Source organism: Nomascus leucogenys, chromosome 20, assembly GCF_006542625.1.
Source record: "Nomascus leucogenys isolate Asia chromosome 20, Asia_NLE_v1, whole genome shotgun sequence".
Taxonomy (NCBI): Eukaryota; Metazoa; Chordata; class Mammalia; order Primates; family Hylobatidae; genus Nomascus; species Nomascus leucogenys.
This window is the reverse complement of record NC_044400.1, coordinates 60,211,809-60,232,988: the sequence shown is the minus strand read 5'-3', so window position 1 is coordinate 60,232,988 and position 21,180 is coordinate 60,211,809. Positions and strand designations below refer to the sequence as shown.

Here is a 21,180-nt window from a genome sequence, read left to right as displayed (position 1 = left end):
TCAGCTGACTCTGGGGCACCTGCCAATTACACAGCTGAATAAGCCCCTATTTGGTGATGAAAGGAAAGGTCATTTCTGTGAGATTTCAGGTTGTCTATCGGAAAAGGATAGAACTTGCAGGGTCCCTTATTTACAAACAAAGATACCTAGAAATGATCTTTACTTTGTGGGGTTTTGTTTATTTGTTGGAAGGTGGTAGCGGGGATTGGCCTAAATGTGATATTTTGTTCTTGGAGTTTTGGTGTCTTTTGAGTTTCTGTAACTATTTTCTGTTTCTTATTCCTGCTGCTTCTCCTGACATGACTTGAGGCTTTGTAGATATCAGCTCTCAGCCCGAATGTTTATTTTTATAAATCGGGTAAGCAGGTTTCATACAGAGGCCTGATCATCTCTCTTAGCTTTAGAAGCTAAGCCTTTCCCATGGAGATACTCACCAATGCCTTTGGCCTCATGTTGTGACAGTGGAGGCAGTATTTTGGTTTTATTTTATAACCTGAAAAACGTATAAACTGAAAGTTTGTGGCAGGCCCTGGAAAACAAAATCAAACTTTCTTTACATTTTTCCCTCAATATGAGTTGTTTCCTTTTGATAACTAGTTGTTAACTTTTATTTTCTATTTTGCCATTGGTTATAATTTACCTAGTTATCTCCTTACATGGGACTCTGAAAGTCGTTTGTGGGTTTAAAAGTCTGGTGTTTGGGCCAGGCGCAGTGGTTCATACCTGTAATCCCAGCACTTTGGGAGGCCTAGGTGGGCGGATGATGAGGTCAGGAGATCGAGACTACCCTGGCCAACATGGTGAAACCCCGTCTCTACTAAAAATACAAAAATTAGCCGGGTGTGGTGGTGCACACCTGTAATCTCAGCTACTCAGGAGGCTGAGGCAGGAGAATCGCTTGAACCCGGGAGGTGGAGGTTGCAGTGAGCCGAGATCATGCCACTGCACTCCAGCCTAGGCGACAGAGTGAGAATCTGCCTCAAAAACAAAACAAAAAAAAATTCTGGTGTTTGTTAGTTAAATGTCCAATGAACATCTTCCTAAAGCAAGAGAACAGTCTCAACCGAGTAATTTAGGCCTCCCTGCACTGGCCTTCTACGAAACCTAGACGGATTTGAAAATGTTCTCCTGCCAAACCCACAAGTTTATACTTTGACTTAAGAAAATGAAACCCTTAGAGAAATTTGAATTTTGTAAAGAAGCAAAAATAAAGCCAGGGCAGTTAACAAAAATTCTCCCAAACTTCTGAGATATTTTCCTTACCACATCGATTCATTTCTTTAGAATGTTTAAAATTTCTCTAAAACAATTTTGATAAACAGTTCTATATTCACTTTTCCCCACTCTCTGTTGACAGTCTAAAAGAAAGACAAAGAGATTATTCTAAATCTCTGTGTCTGATGAGATAGGCTCTGAATACCTGTAGTTGTGCATTCATAGTCAAAGCTGGTCACATCATTTAGCTTCTTTTCCTGATACTCTGGTGGACCAATACACAGCACGTCGGAAACGGTGGAATTTGTCATCTTCAACCACAGGTATAGCCACTTGGCTTTGCAGTCACATTCAAATTTATTACCCCTCAAATCTCTAAAAATCAAAATAAAACACAAACACATATAAAGAGAAATAGATGTATCTGACATGTTTTGGTAGTAACACGAAACTCCAGAATTATTAACATCCTGATATATTTAAAATCCCCTAAAAATGGAGTTTAAAAATTTTTGTAATTAATGCCTCCTGTCTCTTGTATCTATCATTGACTTTATTTAATACTCCTCAGCATCCAGGAATTTAACTGCATAACTGTATAATGTTCAGAGAGCTCTCAGCGAGGACATATCATCTCTCCAAATGCTCCTGTCTCCACGCCATGCTGGAAATGGGAGACATATGACAGAAGAGCAGCCCCCAACAGAGGTTCTCATAAACATAAAGAGGATATTGTAGCAAGACAGTTTTCACAAACACAATTGAAACTTCAAGCTCTTGTTAAAACTACATTCAGTAGGCCAGGCACGGTGGCTCATGCCTGTAATTCTAGCACTTTGGGAGGCCAAGGCAGGCAGATCACCTGAGGTTAGGAGTTCGAGACTAGCCTGGCCAACATGGTGAAACCCTGTCTCTACTAAAAATACAAAAATTAGCTGGGGGTAGTGGCGTGCGCCTGTAGTCCCAGCTACTCAAGAGGCTGAGGCAGGAGAATCACTTGAACCCAGGAGGCAGAGGTTGTAGTGAGTCGAGATCATGCCACTTCACTCCAGCCTGGGCAACAGAGCAAGACTCCATCTAAAAAAAAAAAAAAAAACTACGTCCAGTAAGAAGCAATGCTAGAAGATAAAGCAAGTGAACGTGCCATCTCAGGGAGGTGACCTCCCACCCAGCAAGTGTGATTTACCATTGGCCTCATGGTGCTAAGTATAAAATGGCAAAATCCAACACAATACAAACTGTAGGCTATTTCCCAGGATACACTACTTTTTTATAGATTTTTAGCCACAGCATAAAAGAAATGCATAAAAGAAAGGTGAAAGGGGATTGAAAGACATGATTAACCAGGGCACAATGACAAGCACACATAAACTAAATTTCATTACTTACAGTTCAATCAGAGAGTCTAAATCACTGAAGACATCCCTTGGTAGTGCTTTTATGTGGTTATTGGCCAAAGAACTAGAACAAGAAAGTCACATTGCAATGTGGTTATTACCTCATGCCCTGTCACTCTCAATTCCCTTCAGATAAAGCGATTGACTTACAGCACAGCTTTGGTCATCAATACTGAGATAGAGAAATGAGCTTAGTTATGTAAATATAACACAAGAGATGCCGGATTATAATACAAATTTTCTTTTTTTTTTTTTAACAAAAAGCACTTTTTAAGCTCTTTACGTATATTTGTGCAACCTCAGATGGCTTCCCATGTTTCTTGGAATCAAAGCCAAAGTTCCTTCAGTGGCATGCAAGACCTTTTATTGCCTGGCTACCTCCACTCTTGCTTACCTAGGAGACCCCATCTCATCGGTCTCCAACTACTCAGTGGATCTCTGATCTAGCCACACTGGACTCCTTGCTATTCCTCCAACAAGTGAGGCATGCTCCTACCCTCCAGGCCTCTGAACTTGGTCATCTGCCTGGAATGTTCTTTCCCCAGCTATCCATTTGGCATTCCATTGCCTCCTTTGGGTCTGTCCTCAAGTATCACCACCTTATCAGGCCTCTGCACATCTCCCTTCCCTGCACCGCCATCATTTGGCACACTACATATTTTAATTATCTATTTGTTTACTGGCTGTGTATTCCCCCTCTACATAAGCCACATGAGGACAGAGATTATTGTCTGTCTGTCCACTGCTGTATCCCCAGTTCCTAGAACAGTGCCTGGCACACAGCAGGTACTCAGTGTATCTTTGCTGAATTAATCTATTAAGCACCAAAGTGAGAGTGATAAAAGAAGATTTACAGTCTTGTCCCAAGAAGTTCCCTAATGGTCCATCTAAGTGAATTCTATTACTCGTGACTCTAAGAAAGGACTCAGTCAATACTCCTTTACATAAAGAGACTCAGCTCTAACCTTTAAGAATAACGTAATAAAATCTCAACCAACCAGAATGTGTAGGGAATGATTGACTGTGATCAATTTCATTTTCACATTAATAAAGGTTGACCCAAAACCATTTTGCATTTTTGCTCATGGTGTTAAAGATCATTCTAAGATGTCTTAGTCCACACCCCACCTCCAGGAAATAGACTAGAATGCACAGCATCAACTCTTTCTCCAATGATTCAGGATTTTGCAGTGCCCTGTCATCATCCTGTGAAGATGAATGTCCATGGTGCAGGGCTGTTGATGTAGAAAGATGTGGAATGTTGAAATGATGTACACTGAGTTTGTGATTTCCCCAGGCACTGCACTCTAATGTGAGTCAGCCAAGAAACTGATGCCTACTTTTGTTTTCTTTTACACATATGAATGCAAACAGCAAAACATATAAATGACAAACATGTAAGCGATTCAGCCCCAACCGATTTAAGATATCTATGAAATATGTCTTCTGTATAATCATAACGACCCATCCCAGAGAGATGAATTAAAGAAATGAGTCTTCCTACCTAGAGTCGGTTAGCTGGGCATAGTAGAAAGCTTGGAGCCCAAATATTCTTGCTTCAAGACACCAAGTTAATATGGGGAGACCCATAGTTTCTGAATTATGCCCCTTTCCATCTAGGTAACCACAAATGGATTTCTAAATGACGTATTTGCACATTTTTAACTGTATTGGAAAATAGACTGAATATGTAATCAGACTGAAGCTACTCTGAAAGAGATATTGGAAATTTTAAAAAGGGGGTTGTTCATTTTGATTGTTTTTCCTGGTCGATGGTCACTTTTTCTGGAAAGTAAAGTACAACAATGTTTTAGCTAATTAACATTATTAGCTAAAAACTTCAGCTAATTGAAAGTTATTGTATTGATATGATAAGTATACATGGAATGGTCAAAGCCAAAAAAAAAAAAAAAAAAAAAAAAAGCAACGTTCCAAGTGTTCAATTTAGATTTCAGAAAGCAGAATTATTTAGATGGATTATTCACCCCACTCACACTAAGTGCTTAACACCTGCCTTTCCACTTCATTTTGTCTACATATCATGGCACTTACTTTATTTCTAAAACTATTTAACAGCTCTCTATCCCTTGGGCTTCATGGGACTGCTGGAAACAAATGTTCTAGATTTTAGTTACAGATTGGCACAGCTCCTTCAATGCTTTGAAACCTGATCTATGTCTCTTTTCCTATGCATGTGAGTCTGTAAGCATTGGAAAAGTTCATAAAAGATAAAAATCAGCTGCTTAACTTCAATAAGCAAATTCCAAATAGGAACTTCCGTAAGCATGGGGATGAAATTTAGAGACCTGGTATCTTCTCTTTGCTTAGAGGTTTTTAAAAGGGGAGGGAGGTGAATTGATTCATTCTTTAAACCATATATTAAATGCTTGAATTACTAAATACATCTTCAGCCTAGAGGAGTCAATTTTAAAAGTCTCCTGGCCAGGCACGGTGGCTCAGGCCTGTAATCCCAGCACTTTGGGAGGCCAAGACAGGCGGATCATGAGGTCAGGAGAACGAGACCATCCTGGCTAACATGGTGAAACCCTGTCTCTACTAAAAATACAAAAAATTAGCCAGGCGTGGTGGCACGCGCCTGTAGTCCCAGCTACTCGGGAGGCTGAGGCAGGAGAATCACTTGAACTCGTGAGGCAGAGGTTGCAGTGAGCCGAGATCACGCCACTGCACTCCAGCCTAGGTGACAGAGAGAGACTCCATCTCAAAAAAAAAAAAAAAAGCCACCTGACTTGTCCAGAAGTAGAGCACGTATGGGAAATCCAACTCCATTAAGAAGCCATCCATCAATTAGCAAATCAGAAAGTACGTCCTGCTGGCTTAGCCCTGTACTAGACACTGGCGGAAGAACAGAGCTAAGGGAAGATCACTAAATGTCCTGCCCTGCAAGAGCTTCCAACGTTCTGGGAGATAAAACAAACACCCAGGCAACAGCACCAACCAATATGGCCACTGTAGACAGTGAAGTGCTGGCTGAACGAAGCCAATGGCAGGAGGGAAGAGGAAGATGGAGAATGGCTTAACTGGGGAGATAGAACTTAACCTGGACTTTGAAAGAAAAGGCAGATGCCAAGAGACCAAGGGCAGAAGAAAGAGCATCCCGGACAAGAGAAAGGATGTGAGGAAAAGCAGTAGGATGAGGTGGGGGAGCATCGAGTGCTTGATGTTCTAAGGACACTCAGAGAAACGAGGTTAGAGAACTGAGGAGAGGCTTGACTTGTAGGCTTGACCGCAGGGTGGTCCTACTCACTGGGATGAGCTGATTCTTCTCTAATGCATTCCGTGCTCTGTGGACTCAAGTGCAGGACTCCCTCACTCCCTCTGTGTTTGTGTTCTCTGTGCATAATACCACAGAAAAGGAGGTGCCTCTTGCACACATGTACACATGATAACACATGAAACAAACACATAAGCATGCACATAGGAACACAGTTATGTACACGCATGTATATAAGTCCATGCATCCAAGGACACTTTGTACACCTGCACAAAGATATGCAAATACCCGTGCATGATACCTGCTTGTTCACACCCTCCTGCTGATGGAAGAACCGCAGCCATCTGAGCAAATGACAGTTGCCGTCTGGGCTAACTCAGCCCATCACATGGGCTTTGCTTTAGGTTTATAATCTGCCCAGAGCTTTTGCTCAAATACAAAGCCCTAATTCCTGACTTCTGGGAACCAGACTCATCTGGCCACAGCTGTTCCTCTTCAGACACCCACAGCTGTCTCCTTAGCAGACTCTGTCTGGCCACCCAAACTGCCAAAGATACTTGACGGGCCATGGAGGAAATTGGGACTTCTTAATGCGTGGAGGGAAGGAATGATGTTGATGATGTTGATGATGATGATGATGATGATGATGATGATGATGATGATGACGATGACGACACCGGCTATGCCTTGAGCATTTACCATGGGTAATGGGCTAGATGCTTTGCAAGCAAGCATTAACCCTTTATGTACAGCAATCCTATGAAATCAGTACAGTTATCCCTATTTTAAGGAGGAGGAAATTGATCTCAGAAAGTTAAGCAATATTAATAAATCATGGCCTTGAGATTTAAACCCAAGCCTATATGACTCCAAGCCCACAATTGTAGCCTCTACAGGAATCTGGGGATTTGACACTTAGGTTGAATCTGAAAAACAATAAAGGCTTTTATAGGAAGAAATGAAGACCTAGGACATTCTCCAGTACCAACTATGCTGACACAGATGTTTGGGCCTCCCACGTCTGCTCTCTCATCTCCTTGCCCCACAGGCTTTAACTTACGCAGAGCCTCTACTTGGGGGCGTTCCAGACTCAAGTGCTTGCTCAGCCTATTGACAAGCCCCTTTGCCACTATCGGGGCTTGATGTGAATGGTTTCCTCATTAGATGACTATGTCCACACTGTACCAGTCAGGGTTACACATGCTGAAGGTACTACCATCCTTGCCCAACACTTCCAGTCAAAACCCTCCAATTTTCCCAACTGTCTTTATGGCGGGCAGGCTGACTACAGAGATAAGATATGTTATCTTACTCAAACTCAAAATATCTATCATGCAAATGAGACCTGGTTCCTGGCTAACGAATTACTCCTACCAAGACAATGAGTATTTTTACATTTTCATAAACACAGCCGCTATTTTTTCTAGTTGTATAAATTTTATGCATTTGCTAAGTGTGTGTACTTGCTTCATTTTTATATGCCAGTTTCAAATCAATTTCTTTATCTCCAGAAAGCTCTCAAAGAACCAGAGAGCTTAGTTGAAACCACAGATTAATCCAATATAAAAGAAAAAGTGATTTGCATTCAAATGAGAGGAACCATGAAAATGTCTCTATTCCACTTTGTCCTAATTCTGATCCAACATTCCACCTAGTCATCTAAGCCTTGGTTCCAAAATCTGTAAAATGGGGACTCACAGATTATTATGAAAGATGAAGAAGAGAAGGCTCACTAAGCACCCAGCCCTGTGCCTGGTGCCAAGCAGGTATAAGACCCACAATAATTTCCTTCCCAGCCAGGTGCAGTGGCTCACGCCTGTAATCTCAGCACTTTGGGAGGCCGAGGCAGGTGGATCACTTGAGATCAGGAGTTCGAGACTAGCCTGGCCAACATAGTGAGGCCCCCCCCGTCTCTACTAAAAATACAAAAATTAGTCAGGCGTAGTGGTGTGTACCTGTAATCCCAGCTACTCAGGAGGCTGAGGCATGAGAATGGTTTGAACCCAGGAGGCAGAGGCTGCAGTGAGCCGAGATCATGCCACTGCACTCCAGCCTAGATGACAGAGTGAGACTTCGCCTCAAAAAAAAAAAAAATTTCTTCTCATCTCCTCCATCAAGCAACACAAGTCCCTCACACCCCAGGATGCTCCTTAATCCCCACACAGTCATGTGGCCTATAACTGCAATTCAGGTTGATAGAGATGATAATAAAGACAAGTATGTGTGTACTCACAATGAGCCAGTGTCTGACTGTCAACATAGAAACCTCTTGAGTAATCTAGAAATTCGTTTCCTTCAGGGACTGTTACAGCCAAGAAACAGAGAGGCTCCAGGAAACAAATCTTACTCCACATATTAGAGGACCTTCAATACTTTTCATAGGACTTACAGGTGAGTCAGGTCACGGAGGCCACGAAAGGCATTTCTTGAAATGGTTTCTATTTTGTTCCCTTCAATGAACCTAAGAGGAAAAGTTGTATAATTAAAATGAATTTTCTCTCCTTAGCATCCCTAAAAAAACTATGTTGGTAAGCTTTCAGAATAAAATATAAAAGTATTCCTGAATTATAAGAATTGATCTCTGAAGACTAGGTCAGCTACACCAAATTCCATGTGGTAGCAGGATGTATGCAAAAATGAGTGCACGTGAGTGTGTGGTCTGCACTCCTTCCAGAAGCAGCATGGAAGTCTTCAAAGAATTCTGAGCTGGCAACATGGGTAAAAACATCTTGGGGAGAAATAAAGAAGAAAGCACCATACAGAGGCAAGAAATTCTCATATCTCTGCAAGACTGGAGCACTTCCAGACATTTTCCCTACTCAATCCCACATTTCACGGTGCCTGGCTATTCATACTTCTGTTAATGTCACTGTCCCTTGAGAGGGTTCCCTTGTTTTACATCTCCATATTAAAGTTTTTTGCTGGGGGAGAGTTCTATCAAGCTTGGTTTTCAGCAACCTTGAGTTTATCATGTCCTACACCATCTAATCACCAAGCAAATGGGTGACAAGGCAGGAAAAGCTCAAGCTCTCTAAGCCACTCGGAAGTAGGAAGTATAATGAAGTTGAGTAGGAACCAAACTTCTTTCTCTGTACTAAAACCCCACAGGGTTTGCACATGGGATCTTGCAATAATACCACTGGCCATGCCTTAAGGTCTTTGTGGGAAATAATTGATGTGAATTCACTACGACTATTCTCTAGGCTCAGGGAGAACTAAATTTTAGTTTACAGCATTATATTAAGTCAAATGTAAGAGAGTCTTTGATGAGATGCTCCATGGTTGGCGCTTTGAAACACAACATCATCAATGAATTAGTTCTTGACTCTTGCACTGAGAACTCACTGATGGTTTTTAAAAGTGAGGTGTCTTTTCAGTAACAGACTTCAGCATAAACTGATGAGCTAACTTCCTCTCCAATAACCTTGACCATAAGATGAACTACCGTAAGAGAAAACTCAGAGCTTTACAACTGCTACCTCCATTGGCTATGTATGTGCTTTGATAGACCCTAGTCAGATTTAGCATTGCAGTCCTACACTTTCCATACTATGTATATGATAATATCAGAGTATTATGCAAATACACATATTATGTACACTCTGGAGAAAGAATTCCTCCAGGAACATCTTTCCTCAAGACACAAAGTCAGCAGAGAGCTTTCTTATATCTAGGATGTGTCTAGAATTCCAATACCTACCTGTTGAACTCAGACAAGAAAATGAGACAAGGCTTTAAAAATCCCTCTGAATGCTAAGTGAGGAAATCCCATCTGATAGCAGGATTAACATTATTACAAAGCTACCAAAGACAAGGATGAAAGAACTTAAAGGGGAAAAAAGACATGAAAGGAAGAAAAGGCAGAAATCAGAACAAGGGCAAAGCTCATTGCGAGAGGAGAAACCTGCACATCAAAAAAGGGAAAAATGACCTTTTTTTAAGGAAAAAAATGAAATAAAATTAGACCCTCGGTAGCAATTCATAGGAGATACTGCAAAAGAGATGTAGGACAGAGAATGAACAACATGAAGTTGTATCCCCCAAATAGGGAGGCTTTCTTAAAAATAAGTAACCCTCAGAACCCCGCAGCTCTATTTCTGGCTGATCGGCAAATCCATGACTATTTATGAGAGGTAAAAATACCCAATGCAACTTCCAATTGTGCTTACTACATGACAAATTAAATGTCAGCAGAGAATGAATGACTATCTCTCCTTCTTTGTTTTGTCTCTCCCTCTGTCTCCAGCCTCCTCCTTCCCCAGCATGTTTGTAAGCAAGTAAACTATAAAAGGTCAGTGCTGAAAAGAGAATGGGGTGTTCTCCATTTTCTCCACCCCAAACCCTCGCAGAGATGCTGTTCCAGCACAGAAACTGATCCAGAAATTCTACCAAGATACCAAATGTTCAGCAAATAGACAAAGCACAAAACTTACAGGTATTCAAGGTGAAAAAGTCCAGCGAAAGCGTCATCCCGGATGATCGTGAATGAGTTAGAATTCAGCAATCTGAAAGTAAGAGACAGATTCCAATGCAGAGATGTAAAACTTGAGTCACATGTGAAGCCATTTCTATTTCCTTTGCTACGTTTTGATCTGTGGGCAAACATGAGCTCTTCTTAGCCTAAGGGGAACCCATTTGGTTGTCAGAAACCTGATTCTCACAGCCTGCTCTTACAGATGATGGCAAGTGGATTCCTTTTGACCAGATTTTCTTGTCATCTCCAGAACTCTACTCCTTTCTTCCCTGTGTGTCTCAGTAAATATGACCTGATAGCTGTTACTTTAAAACATTATAATGCTTAGCACGACTAAACAGCCAGTGAATGCTTTATGGTACACAAGCAATCATAAAATTAGAGATCTAAAAAGATCTAATCCAAATATATTTTTAGGAAAATATAAGCGCAGAGAAGCTAAGTGACTTGATCAAAGTCACACAGCTGGACTCTTAAAAATAGTTAAAAAAAAAAAAAAGTTTGTTTAAGAAACTTTCAGAAGACTGTCACTATATAGTTTTCTATTTGAGTCATCACCCAAGTCTACTGGCAAAAGAATACTTAAAATTGTATTTCTATTATATGAAAAGTATATTTTAATAGCACTGCAATTTCTAAGAGGCCTCAGATTTTAAAATGTTAAGTGTAATGTTAAAAGTAGGCATATAAGATTTCAAGAACAAAAGTATCAAGAGTATGTTCATTTAGGATGAATAGTGATCTCCTATATTCCATTTATCCAAATTTTTCTATAGCACATTGCTTGTTTTAATTTCAATCTCATCTCAAATTTAAGAAATCAACATAGATCAAGAGAATGACGTGTGTACTCATACTTTGCCTGTCACTGGTTTGCTTTTGAAAACTGCTTTTTGGACATTTCTTTTCATCAGCAAACATTCCCCAGCCTGGGTTACAGGGCACGACACGAGCATTACCACAGTGACTTGAGCATTGCTCACAGAGAGGAGCTGGCATGAGGAATAGTTATGAGTGTGGGCTTTTGGCCCCGGACTAGAATCCTGGCTCTGATTTGGGACAAGTTAGTTAACTTCCCTGAACCTCAGTTTCCTTATTTATCAAATGGGATCATAAGCATGCCTTCATCATACAGATGATGTGATGATGAAATAAAATTATGCACGTAAGTTCATAGGATGCTGCCTGACTGGTTTAAGTTCTTAGCAAACTAGAAACACTCCTATTTCCAGAGTACCATTAAGATTTTAAAATGAAGTTTTCTTTTAACTTGGCGCTTTGAAACACAACATCATCAATGAATTAGTTCTTGACTCTTGCACTGAGAACTCACTGATGGTTTTTAAAAGTGAGGTGTCTTTTCAGTAACAGACTTCAGCATAAACTGATGAGCTAACTTCCTCTCCAATAACCTTGAGGTGTTTGGGAAACAGTGCATTTAGGTGACTTTCAGGTCATGAGTCAATGCAATTACCTCCCCATTTACTAGATCTGGGTGTTGGGATCTACAATAAAGTCTTTGAAGAAAACAAGTATCAAACTAAGGAAAGAGCTGAGCAGGGAGCCTCAGTGCTTTGCTGGGGACACCACAGGGTAAATCAACACCAAGAGGCAGCCATGGTCTCCTCACCGTCCTTTAGGAAGGGCTGATACCAAAGAGGCAGAGATGGCCTTTCAAGGATGGCACCTCAGGGCCCCCCATTGTGCAGAGGGAACTTCACATACTCACAGCAGCTGCAGAGAAGGCAGATGGGAAAACATTCGGTCCTTGATTTCTGAAAACGTCCCATTTACCAGGCTCCTACAGGCAAAAGATGAACAAAAGTAGGCCTAGGTTTATTTTAGGAAGTGCCAGGCAGGGTGGGTAATCGACCTCTGCCTCCACCTGTGCTTCAAACCCTGACTCTCGGGAATGAGGCATAGCACAGTTGCCCAGGATCTTCCCCGGGGTAGGAATAAGAAGAGACAAGCCACTTCCCAATGAATCAGATCAGTATGAAAACTAGTCTGAATAACAGAAACCTTTACCATCAGCTCCTTCCACAGACATTATCTCGGTCAGTTTAAATCAATCCCTTCACTTCCTTTTCTTAACTACAGAAGGCCCTTGCCTGAAAATGGATAATCGCTTCACCTCTGCCCATGATTCTGTTTGTGTAGACACAGCGTTGTGTTGGCCTATGAAATGCTGGGGTAGGATTAAGCATTCCTCTTGGGAGCCCATCTCTGAAAGACAGTCGGAGCACTCCTGATTAAATGCACCATGAAAGCCCTGGGGAAAAACTCACAGACACCTGAACTCCCCTGTGTGGGGAGAGGCAGTACCATCTGCCAGATAAATCGGTCAACCAGGAGGCAAGTTGCTTGGCTTTATTTCTGCCCCCAGGCCCCCATCCTTTCTGGCCACAGCAGGATCTGAATACATTATTTCAGAATTCCTTTCAGTTGGCATGCAGATCACTTAAGCAGCTGCTGGTCTGAAGGATTTAATAAGGGGAACTCTAATTTCTGGAATCCTCCATGTCACCCGACTTAGCAATATTAAGAATCAAAAAGATCCTCTGTTCCCACCAGCCAAACTCTTCTGACTTTCTATAAATGCAAATGGGAACCCACTCACTCCTGGGTCCAGGCCCCTACAATTTGCCTTGGGTGGGAGGCTGGGGAGCACTGGACACAAGAAAGTGTCTTGAGCACAAGCAACGTCACCCCGGGGATTCCCTGCCTCCACCACTGACTGGGCACCCAGGCATCTTGGCCTGGAACAAGAGAGTGGTCTTAGCAGGAAACATGTCCTAGCAGTAAAGATACAGCCCAACAGCCCCTTCCACCGCCCTTGTGAGAGCTGGTCATTTGGCTTGAGTGGCCAGGTGAGGGCAGGGTGAAAGCACCTCTCGGCAGGTGGATACGTAATGTGAAGCCCTTTCCTGTCAGTTCCTCCTGCTGAAAAAGCAGCCAACACAACTGCGTGATGGAGAAAGGGGGCAAGAAGCCCTCCTGACCTCAGGGCAAGAAGAAAGGCTGACTTCAAAGCACTTGGCCACTGGGCTAGGCGCCCAACATGCCCCAAACCTCTGCCAAGCTTTCTGTTACCCCTCTTCTAGGCTACGTGGGGTGGCCCCTCCGCTCCCAGAGCCTGCATGCCTTGACCTCGGCTTTTTGCAACCTGCAATGTGAAGAAGTTGGGAGGAGGCCACGGGGTGAACATTCGCCCCAGACCTGATGTGGGGCAGTGAGGCCTCACCCTTCCCAGTTTGCACTCAGTCAGGTCGTGTTCAGCTGCTCCTATGCACGCCCCTACACACACAACTCCAACCTGCAAACACACACACACACACACACACACACACACCCTCTCAAACTTCAATGCACCCCTGAGTCTCCCGGGGACGTCAAATGCACACTCCAGGACTCCACTCCAAAGACTGCTTCAGAGCAGCCGGATTCTGCATTGGCACAAGCTTCCCCAGGTGAGTCTGATGCAGGTGGCCCGTGGGCCACACTCTGAGAAACACTGCTACAGGAACCTGTCTGGGTTCCCAGATTCTGGGGCTCAGGTTCTCACCGTCCTCCCCGGGGCCAACACTCCACCCACGTCCGCCACACAAAGGCAAAGAAGAGGCCTGGGGAGTGGGTCAGTGTCGCGCTGCCCCGGCGCCAGAGGCAACTCCCTCGCGGCGGCGGACGCAGGGTGGGGCGGGACGGGATGGGGGCTGGAGGGGTCCCACTCACAGGGAGCTGATGTCGCCCGGCACGATCCTGGGCACCCAGGATGAGCCCACGCAGATGATGGACTCCTTGGTACAGCTGCAAGTGGTGGGGCAGCGCGCCAGCCGCCTCACCTGCGCGCTCCGCGGGATCAGGCACGCGGCGCCCAGCAGCAGCAGCAGCAGCCCGAGCGCCCCGCAGCCGCCTCTCCGCAGCGCCATGCCCGGTCCCCGCTCCCCGCCCGGGCCCCGACCCCCACCGCCTCGCCGCGCGCTCGGACCCGGCGCCGCTGCAGACGCGGGCGCCGCTCGCTGCTCTGCCGCCGCCGCTGCTGGTGAGGACAAGGGCGCCGCGGGTGTGGGAGGCCGAGCCGCAGCCGAGCAGCATGCTGGCCGCCACCCCCACTCGGCGCCCCCCCACCCGAGCCCGGGCTGCTGGGCGGCCGCCGCCGCTGCGCCCGCCGCACTCGCGCCTGCCTGACATCAGCACTCGCGCCCGCAGCCCGGCTCTGGCCAATGAATAATGCATGGCGGGGCCCGCCCCGAGGGGGAGGGGGCCAGCGCCGCCCCCGTGGCGTCCCTCCCGGCCCCCACCTCGCCACCCTCTCTCGCCCCGAGCCGGGCGTGGGGACAGAGGGAAAAGTTGGGTGACCTTGGGGGAGGGGCCAAGCCTGGCGGAGACCCCCGTCGGGGCCTGGCTGAGCGGTGGAGGATCCGATGCCTGCAATACCTCCAGGGGTATAATCTGGGGAGGGCACTGGGTTCCTTTCAGGCAAATAAATTCGGAGCGGGGAGTGTGGAGAACCGACTTGATTACTGGGGAGGGAGGCAGCCCTGGGTGCTTTGAAGAGGAGAGACTTTTGAGCAGCCTTTATTAATTTTGAAGTGCATGCTGCCAGTAGGTCAGCGGGGACGGCTTTGCTTGTCTTCTGCGGTGGGGCAGTGAGGTCTGGCTCGCGTTCCCACAGCACCACGGATTACTGAAGCCAGTCAGCCCTCCCCATGGGAGGAACGTGGGGAAGCAAAGCCGCTGCAGCTTGCACGCCCGGCGCTCTGGGCCCTGCCTGCTGCCTGCTAAAGAGCTGGAAAGCCCGGGAAAGTTTCCCCTCGCTCAGCTGCCCACGGGCCACCCCGCCCTCCCGTCAGAGGAGGGTTAGTAGAGATTGAGGGTGTGATACATCCTAGCCACTGTGCTTTTAATCTCCTAACCCTTTGAAGCAGGTCCTACTTATATCCTTCATTTATTGATGAGGCAGCTGACGCCCAGAAAGCATCCGGACTGGCTGACGGTCCAGCAGCTCCTGGCTGGGCAGGATGGGGCTTGGAGCCTTGAAGGGCTACGTTAACTGGGCCCTCCTGAGCCCCTCTTCAATTCCTTAAGTTTGAAGCAATGAGCTGAAATCAACACAGGAAATGTGCGGCTGAGGAAATCAAAGAAAATGACCAAAGCAGAAGCAAAGTAATGGCTAATAACCTGAACTACTCAGAGAAGGGAATCACAGCATGACTGTCCAGCTGCAAACCAAGGAAAAGCATTGCAGATGCTAAAACCTACTCTGAAAAGGCAGTATCTAATGCAAAAATAGGAATCATACTATTGCTTCTTCAGCAATTATTGTTGGTGATCCATTGACAAGATCCATGAAGACAGTATCAGGCTGGCTGCTGTGGGAGGGAACAAAGGAACAGCTCCTGTCCTCAGGGAGCTTAAAGTCTAGCTGGACATACAACCCTAAAAGAGCAACTCCACCGGCTACAAGGGGGTCACAGACTGACCAAAAGAGGTTCAGGAATTAAAAGCGAGCTTTGTGTAGGCAACTTCATGGAGGGAGTTAGACATTCCCTGCTGGTGGCCATGTGAAAAGCACCTGCATTTATCATCATTTAATTATTGCATCTGTCCTGAGAAATGGGTCGTCCCATTTTATGGATGGGAACATTGAGCTCAGAGAAGTTTTTATCTTGTCCAAGATCACACAGGACACAGCCAGGGGGATCATACTCCACAACTGGCTGCTGTGTCTAACCCTCGCTGCTATGTGGGCATGCGTTTCACAAATACTTTACTCAGCAAGCCCCAGTGTTAGGGGCTGAGGACACAGACCACAGCCTGGGGAGGGCGACAGACATGCAGACCCACAATCATGGATGTGTGTGCTGTGCACCTGAAAGACATTTGCCTTAAGAGGGATGGGCTACCGCTCTATAGAGCAGAGGAGCGGAGGCTTCTCAAACACAGCATTCCCTGCTGACCCAGGAAAAGAAAATCTATTTCTTACCTGTGAGTGAGAGCCCAGGGGCAGGGTGGCATAGCTAAACGCTGGCCTCAGGACTAGACAGGTTGGGGTTTGCATCCCAGCCTGCCACTTACTGCTGGGCAAGTTGTGATCTTTCTAAACCTCGATTTCCTCACCTGTAAACAAGAGGTTGTTGTAACCACATTTAGGGGTTAAATGAGATCAAGAAAGTAAAGCACTTAATACCACAAAGGAAGCACTGGGCATTTGAGCAGAGTTCTATGTGACTAGATTGTAGGGAAGTGACCAGCAGAGGACTATAGAGGGAGATGGGTTTTCCTGACTTCTGTGCTTCCATTGTAATCAAAGCCAGAGTCACCGTCTTCTATTGTGGTTCTCAATTGCGGGTAATTCAGGGGACACTTGGCCATGTCTGGAGATATTCGGCGTGGGTGCCCCTGGTGTCTAATGTGTAGAGGCTGGGGACGCTACTAAACATCTTGCAGTACTTAGCAAGAATGATCCAGGTCAAAATGTTGCTAGAGCCAAGGTTGAGAGAGCCTGGCTTAGTGTTCTGGAAAGACCCTTGGCATAAGGAATTCCAGAAGTGCAGATTGTAAGTTAGGTTCATCAATCACAAGCAAACCTTCTTGGTCATGTTATTCCCATCTCTAGCTTCTATTTTTTCATCTATAAAATGGGGATAAAGAGCCCTTCTGCACCCTTTCCTAAATAAATGTGACATATCATCATTGTTACTAACCGTAACTTCCAAAAGCTAGAGCTAGCTCCAGCCCACCCTCTCCACCCCAAAAAACTAAAAAGTTCCGGATAGGAATGGTGCAGAAAGTAGGCTGGAGTAGCATAGCTGGCAGAGTTAGTATTTGTTTCGGCTCTGCTAGAGACACTAAGTAAGTGAGTGCTTGTAAATTATAAGGCACAGTTTATAAATTAAAATATAAAAATGGAAATGCAGATTACTTTGGTGTGGTTCCAAGTTCCTCAGCAGTTAAAAAAAAAACTTAATAGACAATCAGAGAGACACAATCTGTTTCAGGAAATAGCAAGAGTTTTTGAAAATGTAAAAATCCTTGTTCAGATGTACACTTACTCCAGCTATGTCTTTATGGCATGAATAACACACGTTCCTACAGTGGCTGAAATGGCGCAGGCTGGAGTGGCCTTCTCTAAAGTCTCAAACCGGTTCTACTTTATATGATTCCATGTGTTGGCAGCTCAAAATGGCATTCATTCATGTATTCATGTACCCTCACGTTCAGCTACTTGTCAGTTCATTCTGTCAGTATTAACTGAGAACCTACTATGTGCTGGGCATCAATAATAAAACAATGACCAAGACAGACATGATCCCCACTTTCATTGCAGACAGATATTAAATTAAAAGGATGCATAAACGAGTATGCAATTGCAAATTTTGATAGAGCCTATGAAGGAAGAGAATAGGGGAGACCTAATTTAGGTGTGTATTAGTCCATTTTCATGCTGCTGATAAAGACATATTGGAGACTGGGTAATTTATAAAGAAAAAGAGGTTTGATGGACTCATAGTTCCACATGGCCTCATGGGGAGGCTTCACAATCATGGTGGAAGGTGAAAGGCATGTCTTACATGGTGGCAGACAAGAGAAAATGAGAGCCAAGCAAAAGGGGTTTCTCCTTATAAAATCATCAGATCTTGTGAGACATTCACTACCACGAGAACACTATGGGGGAAACCGCCACACTGTTGATTCAATTATCTCCCACCAGGTCCCTCCCACAACATGTGGGAATTATGGGAGCTACAATTAAAGATGAGATTTGGGTGGGGACACAGCCAAACCATATCAAGATGATGAAAGCCTGTCTGAGAACCTAGCTGGGTGCTTTGAGATGAGGAAAGGCAGGCAAGTGCAGGAGGGCTGCAGGCAGTAAGCAGAGGCTAAGGGAGGGGCGGAACAGGCAGAAAGCATGGGATGTGTGAAGTCACCAGGACCGGAACATGCTAAGTGCATGTAAGGATCTGAATGCAGGCCAGTGTGGCCAGAGCATGGAGAGTGAGGGAGAGGAAGAGATGAAATGAGGTCAGAAAGGCAGAAGGAAACTAAATCATGCAGGACCTTGTAGACCAAGGCAAAGGCAAAGAGCCTGCATGTTGTTCTAAATGCCAGAGGCCACTGAAAGACATCACTCAGAGAAGCGGCCTGCTATCCTTTATACTTCACAGCAGTTATTTCTGACTGCTGAGTAGAGAATGAGAACTAGTTCCATTGAACTAGTCCAGTGAGAGATGATGGCAACTGGGACTTGACTGCTGGCAGAGAAGAGTGGAGGTGGACTCAAGATGTATCTTTTTTTTGTTTGTTTGTTTGTTTGTTTTTGAGATGGTGTCTTTCTCTTTAGCCCAGGCTGGGCTGCAGTGGCACTATCTCGGCTCACTGCAAGCTCCGCCTCCCAGGTTCACATCATTCCCCTGCCTCAGCCTCCCGAGTAGCTGGGACTACAGGCGCCCGCCACCGTGCCCAGCTAATTTTTTTTGTATTTTTAGTAGAAACGGGGTTTCACTATGTTAGCCAGAATGGTCTCGATCTCCTGACCTGGTGATCCACATGCCTCGGCCTCCCAAAGTGCTGGGATTACAGGCATGAGCCACCGCACAGGAAGGATCAGCAAGACTAGCTGCTGGTTTAATTTAGGAGGGAGGTCGAAAGAAATGGCAAGAATGCCTCCCAGGTTTTGCCTGGAGCCAGTGGGTGGATGGAGGTGCCATTTCTTAAGATGAGAAAGCCTAGAAGAGGAAAGGGTTTGGCTGGAAGAGAAGTATTAAGAGATTGATCTTGGGGATGTTGAGTTTTAAATGTCCATGAGGCATCCATGTGCAGATGTTGAGTTGTCAGCTAGAAGGCCAGTCAGGATGGGAAGGGGGAGATGGGTGGAGGTGGATGGGAAATCTTCAGACCATAGGCTAATCCTTGATTCTCTCTTGGTAAACCCTCAATGTAACATTGGTTGATTGAATGAATGAATTTCAGAAATACAGACATTAGAGGGACAATGTCTCTCAGGTGCAGTCAGTAAGAAGCAATAGAAATCTTACAGAAGAATGTGACTAAGAATATCACAGTTTGGGGATTCCATTTTAAGACCAAAAATAGGCTGTAAACTCTACACCAAACTGTGAATCTTGTAAGAATCTCAGATACCTCATCAGGCTGCTTATCCTCCCACTCTTCTCCTACTCCCCATTTTCCAAGCTAACTTTATCTCCACACTCTACCTGGTCTTCTTACCAGAGATAGAAGCTTTGGAAAGCCTCCATTAATGTCTAATACTTCCAACTCTGATGCTTGCTGTAACAACTAAAGCAAAATTATTCATCCAAACCTCAAGGGCACTTGGCTTGAATGGCTACATATTAGATTCCTTGGGGTGAAAAAGAAAAAAGTTCTTGTCCATTTTTTTAAAATCATGGAGTATGTCAATCCCTTCTTGACCACATCACCCCAATAGGCTATTCTCGTGGTTGGCTGCTGACCAAATGTAGATCCTGTTTCTGGCTTCCCACCATTTGTTTTCTTCATAAACTCAGTGGGTGTCACAAGTCTGGAACTCATTCGGAACCTATCCCTGATTGGCCTCTTAGATTGCATCATGTTCTTGAAGAGCTGCCTGTGGGTATCTTACTCAGATTCCTAAATCAGCCCAAAGACCCTCAGGACCCTGGCATTGGTTTCTGGTGACCTTTGTTACCTCCTCCCCATCACCAGTGTAATGCGCCTGTGGGATTTTTGTTACCCTGCACCAGCTTCCCCTTCTCATGACAACAGGGCATGACTTTGCTTTGGAGAGAATCACTCCTCCTCAGTGTTCAGTCTGTGTGGCTCACTTGATGAATACCTTCATCTCCCAGAAGTATACATGTCATCTAGACTAGAATATTCCATTCTCCCAGCCACACTGGGTGGTTTAGAGATAAACACATCACCCAACTTGACAACTGGAACAACCAGGGCTAACAAAACCCCTTGACAGGGCTTTTACTCTCTCTCCCCAATTTCGTAATGTTCTTTCCATCCTCTTTGTTAAGGGGGTTTTGAAATTCTGCTCCTCTCCCCTTTATGTGATCTCTTTTTTTCTTGATCAATACTGTCAGAGTTTTGTGGATTTTATTATTTTTCTCCAGGAGTCAAGTTACGCCTTTGTTGCTTTTCTGTATTCTATCTTGGTTTTCTATTTTATTACTACATGCTTTTATCTTCATCATTGTTTTCTTTTACTTATTCTGCAGTTCTGCACTGCGCAGAAAAGTTAATCAGAATCTTTTATTATGATTTTTCTTTTACACTTTATGTTTACAAGACAGAATGTCTTTATCTATGTTCCTAGTTCTAGGAGAATGTGCCCAGTCTTTTAGTTAGGTTGAGTGGATGAGAAGTACATCTGTGAGGTCACAGAGAGTGAGTCTGTGAGTAAAGTCAACCCCCTAAGACAAGCACAGTTTTCTATATCACAAACTTTCGGTCTCAAGTTTACAAGTAACATAATAACTTTATGGGAAATCTCTTTGCTCTTCTTAGCAAACAGACTTAGCAGAAATTCTACTTTAGGTGAACAAGTTGTGGAATAAGCAGAGATTTAACTTAAATTTATAATAAGGGGTCTATAAATATCCTCTAAGCTCTTCTCTTATCCACAAACCATGGTTAATCCAATGCTTTCCATTCTGAAAGGTCTTATATCCTCTCAAGATTTTTGCTGTTCAAGACTGTGGCCTCTGGTCTCAACTTAATTTTAATCAAGGCTAAATTAAATATATTTGGGATTTATAATTTTTCTGTTCTTTAGCATCTGAGTTACTCTGTGATCTGATGCCCTCTGTTCAACCCACCCTAGCTCACATCAAAATGTCTTCTGGGAA

General features: G+C 44.6%; 1 protein-coding gene across 1 annotated transcript in view; it reads right to left on the bottom strand.

The window, feature by feature from the left end:
• The window catches only part of LGI2 (leucine rich repeat LGI family member 2), a 28,788-nt gene extending 14,323 nt beyond the window's left edge, over window positions 1-14,465 (bottom strand). The window contains exons 1-6 of the mRNA XM_030801277.1: window positions 14,051-14,465; window positions 12,048-12,119; window positions 10,278-10,349; window positions 8,234-8,305; window positions 2,605-2,676; window positions 1,421-1,590 (exon numbers count right to left, since the gene is read on the bottom strand). Of these exons, the coding sequence (XP_030657137.1) occupies window positions 1,421-1,590; window positions 2,605-2,676; window positions 8,234-8,305; window positions 10,278-10,349; window positions 12,048-12,119; window positions 14,051-14,247 (655 nt within the window). The 5' untranslated portion in view covers window positions 14,248-14,465. The remainder of the gene's footprint in view (window positions 1-1,420; window positions 1,591-2,604; window positions 2,677-8,233; window positions 8,306-10,277; window positions 10,350-12,047; window positions 12,120-14,050) is intronic.
• Between the last annotated feature and the right edge of the window lie 6,715 nt (window positions 14,466-21,180).